At 37.3% G+C, this 16,022-nt stretch overlaps 1 protein-coding gene across 2 annotated transcripts in view; it reads left to right on the top strand.

The window, feature by feature from the left end:
• The window catches only part of RFTN2 (raftlin family member 2), a 30,026-nt gene that overhangs the window by 4,555 nt on the left and 9,449 nt on the right, over positions 1-16,022 (top strand). For both annotated transcript variants that reach the window (XM_059853359.1, XM_059853358.1), the window contains exons 3-8: positions 1,103-1,286; positions 3,204-3,315; positions 5,307-5,619; positions 8,549-8,749; positions 11,032-11,153; positions 12,259-12,362. In XM_059853359.1, coding sequence (XP_059709342.1) covers positions 1,103-1,286; positions 3,204-3,315; positions 5,307-5,619; positions 8,549-8,749; positions 11,032-11,153; positions 12,259-12,362 — 1,036 coding nt within the window. The remainder of the gene's footprint in view (positions 1-1,102; positions 1,287-3,203; positions 3,316-5,306; positions 5,620-8,548; positions 8,750-11,031; positions 11,154-12,258; positions 12,363-16,022) is intronic.

Here is a 16,022-nt window from a genome sequence, read left to right on the forward strand (position 1 = left end):
CATGACAGTTGCTTGTGTATTGGAAAAAGTGTTGTGAGGTCTCTTAATTTTGACTGAGGCATCCTTTGATGCAGATGGGCACTGGTCTTAATGCATAGAAAGTCCTGCAAAGAGGGATCCATCAGAATGCAGGCAAATAGGCTGCTTGGAGCAGGGGTCACCAATAGCAGATTTCCAGCCAGGCTGTTTTGTTATCAGAGTTCCTAAGTGCAAAGGATGAAAGCTTGGGCAAATCTGTACTGGTGTAATGACTCTTCTGCAGTTATTTGTGTATGAGCATTGGTTTTCTGCTTTCTGAGAGCATCTAGAGTTCCAGCTGTACTTGATAGAAACGGGAATTACTGACCCATCAGACTGACTGTAGCAGAATATATATCTGTTACCAGCATGGAGTCTTCTTTTTCTCTCTGTAAAATCTGTGGACCGTTCAAAAAAGGTTCTCTAAGAAGTTTTCCCTTTATCTCTGTAGTTTTCCTTAACAATAATGTGTTATCCAGGTGCTGCCTATTGATGCAAAATGCCTGCACACTCTGAGAGGGACAGTCCTTAGAAATCAGTGCCAGCACAAGCTTACTTAGGTGATGTGTAAGTCTGTTGAGAAAAGGAACTGGGACTGTCAAAATGCCAACTGATACTCCTCAGATCACTTCTAAGGGGAAAAAAAAAATAATGGAGACAAATCAATTGTCATAGGCTTAAATCTGTTATATGGGAATTCACCTGAAAACTGAAGTTGAGGGATAGTGCATTAGTATGTTTAAGGCTTTGGCTAGACAAAATAGTTGCTTTGTTGAGTTCAACCCTTTCATGTGTTTAGATGTTAACACAGCTTTTAAATCAGCTTGGCAGACCTTGATCAAACAGAAAATGTTGCCAAGTATGTTAAAAATAGATCGTATTAAGTTGTAAAAATAGGTACTTGAAGTAGTTGAATAGTGTTGAATCATCCGTGAATCTGCTTTTTCTTGTATAAATAGAGCTGTAGGGTTTAATAAATGGCTGGGGATAGGTTTTGTGAGGTTTACATAAAAGGAACTCCCCCAAAGTCTTTACAGACATACACAGTATGATGTGCTTCTCTTCTGCTTTCAATGCTTTTTAGCTTCTTCAAATCCAGAAGTCATCAAGATCAGTTCTGTGCTGGATATAGCATCTCGGGTGGAAGAGTATTACAGCAAGGGCTACGTTGTGGGAGCTGTGCATCCCATTCTGCTGCCAGCTGGACGGAGAAGGAGCTTCCCTGCAAGTCACATGTATCGAGTGGTGCTCTCACGGTTAAAGCTAAGGTAACAGTGAATTAATACACTGATCCTTTCCTGAAGCCATTTCTATGTGGGCTGCTCAGCATTCATTGCTTCTCAGTTTGAAATGAGCACCTCAGATTAGCCAGTTAGTAATGTCTTTAATTAATGCTGAGCACACAGTAAGCTAACGTTTCCTTTGCCTTAGTAAATAGCCTAACAAAAATCCAGAGTGTAATAATGTGTGTCTTAGAACTTGCAGCAAACAAAAGATTAACCAAAATACTAGGAGAGTAATAAGCTGCTTTAAACTGTCTCATGCTTGCTTTTTCTTGGTTTTCAAAACTTTTGTCTTTCCCAGGGAAAAATGACATAGTTTGTGAATTAATTTGTCAGGGATAGTTTGGGTTTTTCCTTATTAAGAATGAAATCATTGTTCTGGATCAGAGGTCATACAAAAGCTTAGTTTTGACACTGAGGGAGAGGCAGGAGCTTGTTTATGTTCCAGATACATGGTCTTGTTTATTACTCCTGTTTTTACTGCATTAAAACCACCATGTGATCCTAGAAACACATACAAAGCAATGTTACCATTCATTAGTTCCTCTGAATGCAAAAAAAATAACCTCTTGTTCTTACTTTGAATAACTAGAAAGTGGATTTCTTACAGCATTAAAAGCTGTGAAGCTTCCCCTTCTCTCCTGAGTCCTTATGTGATGCACAAAGGTTCTTGTCTTTATTTGAGAACTGGGAGGGTGTGAGTTGGAAGCTGCCTTGCTGCCACTGCACTAATGCTTTCTCAGAGTGTTCATTTGAGAGAAGTTTTCAAACCCTTTGATTAAACAAGCATTTTTGGGAGTATTTGCTGTTCATGCAACTTAACCTTTATAAATTCATCTGCAAACAAGGTGAATGCTGTTCCTGTGGGCAAAAAGTTGAGTAAGAAAGCAAAATGCTTGCCCTGGAGCTGAGGATTCCAAGAGCTGACACTGCCAGCACACGGCTCCCACACTTTGCCTTATCCCTGTAGATGTGGCATCCTTTGGAAGTTGTTTGAACCTTTAGGCCCTTGAATAGGTGAAGGATGAGACTGTAGCATACCTGTGAAACTGGTGTAGGTTCCAGTTTCCTTCCCAGGTGCCATATGTACCAAGGCTGGTTTTGCTGTGGCCAGATACATCTTCTCCAACAACTGTTTGGAAAGTAAACTTCTCTATTTGAATGTGTCTAATAATTTCATTTAGAATTGATTTTCTAAATGACATTATTATACAAAGAAAGCATCAAATAAAATCCCATTATATTATTGGCATACACTAAATATTGTCTGACTAATAACTGGCTTTAGATGAAACATGGGTGCTATTCTGTAACTTTAAATGGAAGTTAGTGTTTGTCAGCTTCAGTATGAGAGATTCAAACATCATTTAACCCTCAGTAAGTGTTTTTGCATTGTGCTCTTAGTATTTGCCTACACTGTTTCATTTAACAGCTGCAGCTCTCCTTTAGTTACAAAAAGTAAGCAGCAGGATGTTAACAGTGTAAAAGGACCATTTCTATTCATGATGTGTTTTCTACAAAACTGAACCTGTTTTAGGCTTACTAAATGGGTAGTTTTAATTTGTGTGTTTTGCATTGTCAGAGATTTTTGCATTGATTTGTTGCAAAGGCAGAGCTGTTTGTCAGTAAAGCTTCATTTCCAAAGTATCTCTCTGCATGGTCTTCAGATGAAATTCCTGTTAAATATTAATATTCTTATCCTGGCATTGAAACACATAGTACCTGTCACTTTGTGTAAGAAACAGAACAAAACACCAAAACCCACTGAGTTCTAAATAGTATGAAGAAGCATTGTCAGGATTTCATTCATAACTATTCCAAAAGAAAAGAATTCTATATGCAAGCATTTGCTCAAGTTGGCAGCAAACTCCTGACAAAGGCTGCTTTCTTTCTGTGTTCTAGCCAGAAGCACACAGCACCCAGAGGACAAAGGCACCCCAGGCTGGTGATTGAGGAATGTCCTTTAACATATGAAACACTGACAAATGAAGTAGTGAAAGAACTGCTAGAAAAGGTAAGGGAGGTTTTTCCAATTCTCCCCCGATTTTTATTTCTGTCATATGTGTAAGTTACATTTAGTGGTTGTGGTTTTAGTTTTGTGTTTATTTTATAGAAGCTACAAAACTTCTCTCCAAGTGAGAAAAGAGTTACTTTTTGTCATGTAGGACTAAATATCTCTGTAAAGCTTTGGAAGTCTTCACTGAAAGCAAAATCAGGCTCAAGCTCAGTCTCTCTTTATAAAAACACTTGTATGATATGTGAATTTTATGTTTTTCTGAGTTAAGTACCCAAGAAGAAATGTTCTTTTCATTCTTTAACAAAAAATACAACATGTATGGGAACTGTAATAAATATTTACTTGGCACAGCTTTTGAAAACATTGTATGGTTACAGAAAACTTCTACTGGAATGCAAGTTCTAGTTCTTTTTGTGTGTAACTTCCTCTGCAAAGTTGAAGACTTGCTGAAACAGGAAGCTAATGTTATTACAAGAGTTAGTGGTATCTTTTACATTAGTTGCCAAGGAGGGTAGTAGAAGAAAAAGCATATTGGAGATCTTTAATGATCTTTGAAGTTTCAAGAGTTGTTTGTATTTTATAAATGGCTTGTTTTGACTTTTTCAGGTGCTTCAAATGTAAAATGTGATTACATTATGCTTTTATTATATATATATATATATTTTTTTTTTTTTTTTTTTAATATATATATATATATACACACATATATATACCTGTTCCAGGTTGGTGGTGTAGTGTAACAGACAAAGATTAGAAGGAAAAACACACTTGAAATGAGTAGTGATGAAGTCTTGGAAGCATATCTGTTACAGAAGTAGTATGTGAGAATAATGTGATTTTTAAATGCCCTCAGTTTTAGAAAGACAGAGCCATTAATCCAGTCAAATCTTAGTACTTTTTTTAAGATCTGAAACAGTAAAGCTTTGTGGTGTTTCAGCAAAAAGATTCTCTTATTGTCTGCTTTTCTCTGTTGCTTGTTAAATTCAAAACTATTTTGGCTGTCCCTGAAGCAGCAGCTCTGTATATGTAACCACAGAGATTGGCAGACTGTATCGTTGCTGTACATAAATGATGGCAGTAGATAGACTGAGGTGTCACTGTCATGGCACTAAAAAGGGATTGCAGTTTGATTTTTACTCAAAAAAAATCAAATTATTTTGATTAATAAATATCAAAATAAATAGTTTGTGTGTAAACTGAATAAAGATCCTTTCTTCTCTGCCCTCACTTAATCCAATCCTTCCCATGTGATGTCTTTTTCTGAGCTGAAGCTCCTGTATTTACCTGTGAGGACTTTACTTCACAGGGGAGCCTGCAGTACACGGTGTCAGTGGGGTCACCTTCCTAAATGGCAGCCCTCCTTAACCCAGGGGAAAAAACCAGCCCCAAGAACAGACACATCCCACAGGTGGCACAGATGTTACAGTTGTGCATTGAGACTTTAGTGCCAAGAAGACACCAGTGGCTGAAATAAGAGGATCTTCATTTGCTTCTAGCCCCCTCCTTCTCTGCTCCCCCACTATCCTCAGTAATAATAAAGCTGAGTAACCTCCAAGGGAGCCAGGGGGTAATGACTCATGGCTCATGAGAGAGATACTGACTTCCAACACTATTGAAGTATTTTTAGTATGACTGGCATCACATATTTAGAGAAATACTATTTATTTTTCTACTGTACTGCTTATCAATACAACACAGTAAATAAAATACTTTGGGTTTGTTCTAAATGAAGGATTTTGTATACTCTGAAGTCAGTACCAGTGTTGGCCACCTTTCTTGGCCTGACTCCAAAGACATGCTGGAAAACTTCCATTTACTTTGAAGCAGGGGCAGCATCAAAGGCAAGTCACCCTTCTGTAAGGCAGTGTTAGAGCCTTTATGTCCTCAGCAGTTTAGTAAAGTGGTTCATGTATGTACAAGTTGTAAAGAAGAAAAAGGTCCATGCAATTCTAAAATGACTTTGCAGCTAAGTTCATGTTGTATTGCAGGTTAATGAAGCTGCTAAAAGAGGAAAGAAGTTTGTGGGATTTGTAACACAACATTTTCCTCAGCCTAAAGCCTGTAATGGAACAAGTGCAGATGGAGGTGCAGAGCTGGAATCAACGCTGGGCAGAAGAAATCGGGAACACAGAAGAGAAAACTTGGAGGAAAACTATAAAAACTGGAATGAAGGGACATTGAGTGGTCACTCATCTGAGAGTGGGCTAGAGGAGGAAATGCATGGAGAAAGCAGACTGTTAGAGGATTCAGATTGCCAGTTTGGAAAAGAAGTCAGCCCTTCTAAACCACGAAAAGGAGATGGTAATAAATGCTGCTTGTTTGTTGCAGAAATAAGGTATTTTATTGAGTTGCTGAGGCATTGGAAAAAATGAAGAACAGCATTTTCTGTTGTATCAAATACTGGTTTTGGAAGATGTGTGCATTTACATATGCATGCCTCTACATATGCATATGTAAATGCATACATATTTCTAAAAGAGTTACCAGTAAAAAAAGCAGAAGGAACACTCACCTTCTGTTTTATGTATGTGAACTGTAGTAATATATTACAATGATATTTCAGTTTTCATATAGACTATTGTAGATGTGCTGTCAGAATTCTAGTTTGCAATTTAAAGAAAAAAAGAAAACCACAAACACCCCAAAATCGCCCACAGTGTAATTGTGGCTTGAAATGTGGCACATTTCAAGGTTTTTTACTCAATATGTGTATAACAAAGATGGGGCAGTAAAAATCCTTCCTTTTAGAAAGATGCAGTTGTTATAAAATATTTTCTGCAATGCACACTTAGTTTTACTAAATATAAAATTATAAACATGTACTGATTTCAAAGTATATGTTGTGATTCCAGTTGTGCCTGTTTCAAAGATGACAACAAAGAGAGCCCCTTCCAGCTAGAGCCATAATTTTACATGCTTCCAGGCAACTCACATAATGTACACCAAATAAATCCGTTCATAATGGATTCTTTCTGGTTAATGTGCCTTCAAGAAGTGTCCTGAAAGAGATCACTGAAATTAATGCATTGACCATGAAATCGAAGACAATAATTGTTACAAAATGAATTTCTTAGAGAAAAGTAAGCATTAGAAGTATAGGAAGGAAAAGCATCTTTGAAGAAATGCTGATGCTGTGGTGGACAACTTAGTTGTAGAAGGATGAGGTGCTTGGTGTAGTCTGTGCAAAAAATGGTCTGAAACATTGACTTCTGGTACTGAAATTCTTAAGGCCTCCTGGCTGCTAAGAGGAAAAGGTAAAAAGAAAGAAGTAATCTGAGTAAGAGAACTAATGCAAGACAGAATTGTGTGGAAAGCAGGCAGCATGAAACTTTCATGTCAGGCTGCATTCCCTGAGCCAGACATGTTTTAATTGCTCTCAAAAGCAGCCTTTTCCCTTTACTGTTAAAGCAGCCTCTCCAGTTTGTAGACTGAGAATAATGACTCTAAGCACAGAGATAATCAATGTCCCTCTTATTTTTAACACTTGAGTAAAAGCAGTTTTTCTACAAGTGAGCCTTTATAGCATAATCTGGTAAAGCTTAACTCTTTTCTTACAGCTTGAAATAGTGGGTTTGCTATATATTAGCAGTCCTGTAAAGAAGAAGTGGAAAACTAGATTCTGTTCAGGAGCACTGTTTGTACAGGCTGGTGTGACCAGGTAGATCAGCAGCCACTGCATCCCCTGCATGCAATGTTCTCAGGAAACTTCAAAAAGCTTTGGCAAGGATATACCAGGCTTCTCTATACTAGTCAAACAGAAAATCACTAGAATTCATAAGATAAAACTTCTGGAAACTTAGCTGTCTTTCTTGGTCTATGTTTTATGTAACCATTTTTTTCAAAAATACTGATGTGAATTTTCCAAGGCAGTCTCAGGTGTGTGTAGGTATATACTGCTGTGCCAGTGTGCCACTTCATTTACTCTGCTCAAAAGAGGCAAAAAACTATGTCCAAGTTACAGATTTAGGGATTTTAAGTATCAATCTTAACTGTTGTATTGCTTTATGATATAATTTTATTGAATTTTGACTATAATACATTGCTTGCAGAGGTAAATTTCTTTTAGATGTGAGGAATTGAATAGTTGTATTGGGAATCAATTTCCTTTTTCTGTGGAATGAGAGATCTCACTTCAATATATGGTAAAAGAAATTAAGGTTTGTCAGGATAAACACATCTATTGTGATGTAAGCACCTGTGAAAGTGATAAAACTGTACAAAGAGTTCTCTGTTACTAAAAGTTCAACATTTTGTTCTGAATTTCCCTTATTCTAGGCACCTGATGTCACCTGCAGTGGGTGTAGTAACACTTCTCAAAGCAGAGAGGGATTCTTAGAGATACTGGTTCAGATTACTTAGAGTACAAATCCTGTTTTGGAAATTTCTCTGCTTCTGGAGCCTAGAGAGACTGACTTCTTAACTGGGGTCATCCAAGCAAATTCCTTTGTTTTGACAGTGCAAAAGCTTTGATATTTCGATGTTGGTTTGCATTGATTTAGGCTGCCCAGCAGCATTAGGCAATCTGAGAATATTTCTGGGCAACTGCTTTGTGTTACTTCTCTACAGCAGTGACACACAAGTGTATTTGTAGAACACACTCCCACAGTTAGGGTTTCATAACTTGCACCAGTGAGTTCCTAATATGCTATGGCTTTGTCAGTTTTTAATGAGTGCTTGCTTGGGACTGGTTTTGTTACAGCGCTGTATTAATACCCAGACAGAAAACCAGTTTGAGGATATGTTGGTTTTGTATCCTTAACTTCCACTGATCATCAGTTACTATGGGAAAATCCCAGTAAGCACCTAATTACACTGGTACCTCAGGGGATAATGGGTTAAAGTCAGTGCAAGGCATTCCTTACATTAGCAAACTTAGAAAATTGTCTTTTGTTTTTATATTTGTAGCCAGAAGTTCCACAGGTGGCAGAAATAAGGGCTGTTTCCACTGGTTTTTCTTAGTCCTTGTATGTTTTCTTTATGCAAACCCCAACTACCTGAAGAATTCAGTGACAGCCCAGCTGTAATAAGTTCACATTTTCCTCATATCCCAAAGTGTACCTCCCCTCACACCTTGTCCTGAGTGTGTTTAGGTCTTAAGCAGGGCAACGTTAAGAAACAATTATTAAAACTGTTGCTTAGAAATAGAAAATGATGTTAAAATAGGAGATTGGTAATAGTACAGATCTTGGAGCCCTGTCTTTGAGATTCATTCTTCCTTCTCTCTCCTTAGACAAGCTCTATACAGTCTTCAATGTTTTTGATGATGATTCTACCTGCTGGACCTACCATGAAGGTGTTTTGTCTATGAAAGTAACAAGAAAGGGGCCAGTTGTTAGTACACTGGAAGCAGACTGGCTAGAATTAACTACATTTTATTATAAACGAGGATTGGCCTTAGTTGATTCTTTTGTACACTGGGAAACTTCTAAAGGTGAGTACTGTCCCAAGGTATCATGAAGCTGTTGCTTGTTTACATAGAACGATGTCATTTGAAAAAATTATGATTATGTTTTGCTTCTTGATGGGAGGGTATATATGTGGGCATGTCCAGATGGATCTGTAACTGCCCAGAAAATAAATTACTCCCTTTTAGGCATCAGATTGCATAAATTTATAATAAACTAATTGAAATTCTTGCTTTGTGTTATTAAATTGACAGCTTCCAAAGCAGCAAACTAGAGGAGCTTTATAACAAAATAAACCTTTTGTGCTAATTCTTCTGGTTTGGTTTGTGCTTTTTCAAGGAAAAGACAATGGGATGAAAAGTGTTTAGAACTCTTGAACTCTGTTGCTGGTAAAATATATAATTGAGAGAGTCATCTCCATTTGAACTGGATTTGTCTGAAAGCCAGAAGTTAAAAGTGTGCAAAAAACAGTAGGTAACTACTGTTGTACAGTTACTTGAAAAAAAGTGAAGAAAATTGTAGTTCCCTAGTGTTAGGAGTACAGACCAAAACAAACTGAGATGATTAATAAATTCCAAAACAATTAACTATTTTAACAAATGTTGTTTGGTAGCAAACCTACACTGTATGCTTCACTAATGTGGTGCTTTGGTTGCATTTGTACCTGTCTTGCTTGTACTAAGTTGCAATTTCTTGATGTTCCTTTAGAATTAATTACTGCAGTGTAAGCAAGCAAAATACAGGGTTGCAGTAGAGAAAAGGTCTTGTCAAATGTTAGCTGAAAAGGTTCCAGGGATCTTAAATGGTTTTTTGCAATGCTTAGGATGATTAACAAGTGCAATAGATAATTAATGATGTATTAAAGTGGCTTTCATAAGTCATTTTGTCTGCTTTTTACATTAGTTTTATGAGGAGGGTAGAATTACTGTCAGTTTGAGCAGCTGCTATATTTACTGTGCCCTATGCTTTTTTCTGCTAATTTTGATTTAAAACAATATCCACTCTTGAATTATTGAAGGCCTTAAATTTAAAAAAAACTGCAAAACATAAGATCTTTGTAATTTAAATTATGATTCTTCAAAAACAAAAGCCTGACACTAATGACAACTCTTCAGTTTTCATTGCTCTCCACGGTTTTGAGTGTGAATCACTGTGTTTCTGTAGCTCTGCAGTAAATTTAGTGACTCAGAGGCACATAAGCTCATCCATGTAGATTTACTTCTGATGGAATTTGGCAGCTAGTCCCTCTCAAACTGCATATTTTGTGCACATGAAGAGTCTAATGCCACAGTTTGTAGCTGTCATCTTTTTTACTCTGAAACTGTTACTCCTTTTTATTGAAATCAGTGGAACAACCAGATTTCCTTTGGTGGAGGAGAGGTGAGAATTCAGACTTGTAGCTTTCATTGTGGAGTTTTTTTAGAGCTGGCAAAGAACTCTCTGGAGATCTGTTACAGTTCACTGAAGGGTGGTTTTGCAGCTGTTGAAATTAATCTTTGCAGCTGTTGTCCAACAACAGTTTTACAGTCTTCCCATTCCCCACAGGGAGAGCTGTCTGCTCTTCTCTGCATGAATAACTCTCCATCTTTAGTAGCCAGGTAAATAACATACCTCATCCACTATTGGAGGGGATTTAATGCTGATATTCTGAGGATTACATGGTTTTGCTGTACCAATTTAGTTCCTCAGTCAGCAGTCAAGGTAAATCTCCACAGAAGGCTTCCCAAAGGCTGTTAGAAGGAAAAGCAGAAACTGAAGCAGTGTTTGATGCCCAGCTTTAGTCTGAGCCAAGCGGATGCTACCGGGCTTTGACATGTGAGTCAGGGAGCTGTGCTCTGAAACTTCCTTCCCATCAGGAATCCTCCTACAATGACTTGCTTCAGGCTCTTCCTGTGGCCATTTATGTGTTTGAGTGGTGGTAGTTGAGCTTTGCACTTCATGGTTCACTCATTTTTGTGCTCTCTCCCTCCACACCAAAAGCCACGTGTCTTGTCAGGAGGACAGTATTGAATTTGAGGAAAAAAGGGTTGTGCCCATCCTCTGCAATGGATATGTTGAATGCAGGAAACTGGAATTCATACTGGAGTGTGGAAGGGGTTAATGCTTTTGAGACAGTTGTTCATAGTTCAATTTATGTAGAAAACAGGATTTTAATAGTTGTCTTGCACACTCCATAAATAGCCACAAATCTGAGTTTGCTGAGTCATTTAGTTTTAATTTAGAGAACTGTTCAGTGAGAAAGAAATGTCTTGTGTACATCTTGGTGATCTAGCAACCTAAAACTTAATGCTTATGTTTATGTTCACAGGGGATTATTTGCCCAAATCTTTAGAAGGATTATTTATCTATGAAGAAGAAGGTGCTGGGGTTCCAGGTTCTAACAGGAAAGGAAATGATGCAATAGTTGTTGAACAATGGACAGTCATTGAGGTAAATAGGTGATGATTTAGCAGTGCTATTTCCTACTGGTATTTTTCTTTGTTTTTTCCTTTAGGATGCTGGTATCAGTGTTCCATAAACATTCAGGATGGTTTCCTGAAGTCACCTGCATAGGCTTTACTAAAGCCCCAAATGATAAAAATGAAGTCAGATGTGTGGGCATTGGTAAATGTGCATAGAAGAAATATGCCAGAGGAATTCTGGCCTGACATTTGTAAATGTTCATACCAACAAGTGCAACTACCAAAGAAAACATCTTGGGGGATTTTTGTGTGTGTTTCAGACCAATTTAGGTGTAATTTCAGCAAGTGCAGGTCAGATATATATTTTTTAAGGGGGAGAAAATAGCCAGATCTAGAAAAACAAGAGAAAATTGATAGTGAATTAATTCAGGATGATATTCAGATAAGTATTTTTATAAAGATTTTACTGCTAAATATGAATGACTTGGCTTTCCTAATAAATTTACCTCTACTGCTGTAGTAGGTTACAGCAGTGAAAATATTTAAATTACTCTTTAGAAATATGCTAATCTTGTAGGATTATTGGTATGAATGACATCTGAAAGCAGTTGTTGTTGGATTTTCTTACTTTTGAAATATCCAATGATAAATACATTTACAAATGTGAAAGAGAATTAACATCAAACTAAAGACTCGTATATTTAAAAAAAAAAAAGATCACCACCAAAAAACTCACCAAAATCTTATGTAGCTAAGTGAGATGCTTATTTTTCACATCTGGAGTAAAAACTGTAAGAATCTCAATTGAGACACTTAATTATGGTGCTTTAAAATTTTTAGGCACTAATTTAGCAAAGTGACAAGTTTACTGAGTGAGATGTGCTTTGAATTATGTCTTGATGAGTCAGGGCTCATACCTAATGTTAATAAATACTGTTTTCCATGGATTTTGAAGTCTTGAACTTTTCAAGTTGTTTTCAGTTTGAAATAATGAATCTCCATCAAACAACAGCTTGATGTCATCTCAAAGGATTATCTCATTAAAAGTGAGAGGGGAGGTGTTGTAGTTGTGTAGAAATGCCAATAAAACCTGTACAGAGTTTCTTTACTACTTTTTATAATTATTAATGTAGGGGTGTGAAATTAAAACAGATTATGGACCTTTACTGCACACGCTGGCTGAGTTTGGATGGCTCCTGACCTGTGTCCTGCCTACACCAATTGTACGACATGACAGGTACCCAAACTGTTGGTTACAGCATTCTTGGTGTGTGTGTGTGTCTGGGAATTAGCAAATAATTACTTGCATACTTAAATGTAAAAGGAATAAAAACGCTGATGATGTTCAGTGTATATAAACTTGGGATGTAAGTGGCATTTTCATGGAGTGTTTTGCCACATCTTCTTAGAACTACTGATTTCAGCGAGTCTAATTCTAAATTTAAAATATATGGTGTAAATCTAAACATGGAAGATTTTATTTAGGAAACTTTTTATCACAAACCCAGTCCACAGCAATGGGGTTACTCATGCTTCAACTCGAAGCAAGTGTTGAAGTATTTCACTAGTTTAGGACCTTGGTGAATGACTGATTTAGACCATGGCAAAAGTCATATTGTCACAAGACAGTCATGATGTCTTTGTTGCAAATTAGGGCAGAGAATGTGCTAATCCAGCAAGATCTTGGGCTGTTTCTCTTCTGTAATATAGACACTATGGTTCAACTCAAATATAGTACCAGACTACTGGATTTCAGGTCTCTAGCCATAATGCTTATTTAGAGCATTGATGGGACTCTTTTCTACATAAGAAGAGCTAAATTGCTGACCTGGATTCCCCATAAGGTTCCAGGCTTGCTTTTTTTCTTTTTTTTATTCTTAAATACCCCCCCCCCAAAAAAAGATACAGCACAAGACAAAGTATTCTTAATGCCTCTCTTCTCTCATCTTTTTTTTCTTCTTCTTTTTTTTTTTTTTTTTTAATTCTCCACCCATTAGATTAAGATTGCCAAACTTGAAAAGCAAGCAAAGGAACAGAGGCAGGGCTTAGAGCTCATTAACAGCTGTGGAAAGAGTGGATGACTCAAGTCATCTTTGGATCCCAGAGCTCACTGTGTTAAATCAAGCATGAAAAAGATGTGCATGAAAGATTCTAAGAACACTGTTGCAAGAAAGTAGAGTTCTGCTTAAATGATTTGACATAATTAAATCAACTTACCCAATGTAAGAAGGAGGCTTTTATGTTCAGGAAATAGGTGTTGGGTTTTTTTGGCAGTGTTTTTTCTAATAGTTGATTTTAACCAACTGGTTAAATGCAAAGACAAAAGAAGTTGTGTTAAAATATGACATGTTCTGTAGCTTATATTTTTTGAGAATCTCTTGTTTTGCTTTCCTCTGGAAGAAGTGGTTTCCAGAATATGAAACAGATGATTATCCTTTAATTTCTTCAATAATTTTGTAGTCTAAGTGTGTTAGCTTTGAACATGGTGACTTATAGGTTATATGAACTACCAGGCTTGGTTTTCATAAACAGCTGAAATTTTGGCCAAATCTTGGGGCTTGAGAGTAAGTCTTCAGAATCTTTGTATAGTCTTTGAAGAATGGAAGGGAGATTTTAGTAGTCATGGTGTGTTCTGAGTCATAGGATGAGAGAATATTTAACTTCCAAACTTCTCCCCCAAGCAATGTAACTGAACCCATCCCCACAGGGTTTGGCCAGCAGGGTCAGGAATGTCCTGAGCAGCTGCTGAGTGACACTCTGGGTGTGTCAGCCTGTGCTTGCAGCACATCAAATGGGGCTGCTTTGTACCTCAGAGATCACAGAGCCAAGGCAGGCCCAACTAAAAGAGACAAAAGGGGGAAAAACAATGGGATGTAGTGCTGTAGGAAGCATTAACAGATTGATTAGGCTGGAGCTGTTCCTTGAATTAGTGAGAATGCTTGAGACCAAAATATCTCATTGGTACAGTGTTGTATCCCAGATGTGAAACAACCAGAGCATTAATAGCAGTGCCCATGCTAAAGGGGTTGTGTCCTGGCCAAATCTGAAACTGGATTCATTTTATATCCACACCAGAGTAACTCAGCCTAATAAAAACCATTTGTTTTCTGGCCTAAATGGTTGAGTAGGACTCTGTATGAATTGTCTAATGCTTGTTATCCTGTTGTAGCTTGTGAGTTACTCTTGGAAGAAATAGGATGAATCATGCTTTGTGTGCCTGTAGTATATCTCATCTACAGCAATTCAATTTGCTTTTAAAAAAGGAAAAAAGCTTATGAACAAGAATTCCTAATTAGGGATTGAGAATTCATCAGAATCAGAAAATGAATGTCTTCCTGTTCTGATAGGCTGAGTAGTGATTGATAACTACTATTTTTAGGCATTGATGTTGGTATTTAAAGAGGAGAAGAAATTCCTGCATGGTTACTGTGTGTCTGCTATGAAAGATGCCATTTCTGTGGTGGTGGTGGGTTATCCTAGGAATGCAAAAGTCTTAATAAAGAAGGACACTTTATGCTGCTCAACAGCTGTTTTTTTCCCCAGAATCAAAACTCTGACCTCAAAACCCAGCCTGAATATTAAGAGATTTCAGAAACAGTGAAAAAACTAAATAAGCAACAACTTGGAATGATGTGACAAAATGATGTTTTCATGTTTACTTTTAAAATAGAATTTGTGCATATCATTTAAACAAAATCTTATTTATTATCCCCATTTTTACTCACTAGTAAAGTGAGTAGTATTTTCCTCTATTCTGTCTTCCTTTTCTCCTAATTTATTGTAAAACTTTCCCTCGTGTCAGATCTTTTGTGAGTATTCTCTTGTAAATTAGTACTACTGCAGTTTTTAGTATAGTAGTACCATGAGTTTGTAGAAGTCCATACATGTTTGTGGTTGAAAACTAGAGTTACTTTTAAGGCTTTTTAAATTTTTCATTTGCTAGATCCTTTAAGCCAGGACACTTAGTATCCCAGGCTGGTGTCTGTCTCCAAACTGAAAGTCTAGATGCTACCCAGTTCCAAAGGAGTGCAAAGTTATATTTTTTTGAGAAATGAAAATACCCACGAAAACCCACACCTGCATACATGAAGATAATTTGTCTTATTCCCTTTGGTCATTTTCAGAAGATCTTGTCTAACATTTAAGTGTTTTGTACATCAAATATTCATGCATTAAAAATGGATCTGTAAAAACCAGAGCCATTGGCAGTACTACTGAGCTTGTAGCTTCATGGTGTTTTGGAGGACTGAAATATAGACATGTAAGAGGACACAGTTTTGCCCATGCAGCATAAGCAGACAAGTTGCTGGTGTTTCAACAAAAGAGTCTCTGTTACTCTTCATCACTTTTAAAAGAAGAGACAGGAAAAAGGCTTCAGCAGCCTTACTCTGCAGTGACCTTTATTTCCCTTCCATGATTACTGTAGTCCCTGAAATGGCTAGGGCAGACTATGGGCAATGCACTGCACAAACACTGACTTTATGGTTATTCATTTATCCTGGCTCACCACTTAATCTGTATTTTCAAAATGCCCTGACTTGTGAGGCAAAGAGGGACTGTAGAAATGTGAGGGAAACTGTGGAGCTTCCCTTGCTCTGAGCACTGTTTCTCATTTAAATTCTGTGGAAATCCCACTGTCATTGAGTTCTTTGTGAATTAAGCTCATAGCTGCTTTGTCGTGTGCGGCATTTTAATAAGGTCAGACTTAGAAATTTGTTAATTTACTTCTTGTCTACTCACCATCGTGTCCTTTTTCTGTTCTAGTAGAATTTGTACAAGCTGTAGCTCACTGTTTGGGTTTTTTTCTTTTCTCTGAAGGAATGCAGACACTGTTACAAAATAAGCCTCAGGCTCTTCCCCATGCCAGAGACTGTGCTCAGCCTTGTTGCTTGGAAGA

Source organism: Haemorhous mexicanus, chromosome 8, assembly GCF_027477595.1.
Source record: "Haemorhous mexicanus isolate bHaeMex1 chromosome 8, bHaeMex1.pri, whole genome shotgun sequence".
In the NCBI taxonomy this organism is placed as follows: domain Eukaryota; kingdom Metazoa; phylum Chordata; class Aves; order Passeriformes; family Fringillidae; genus Haemorhous; species Haemorhous mexicanus.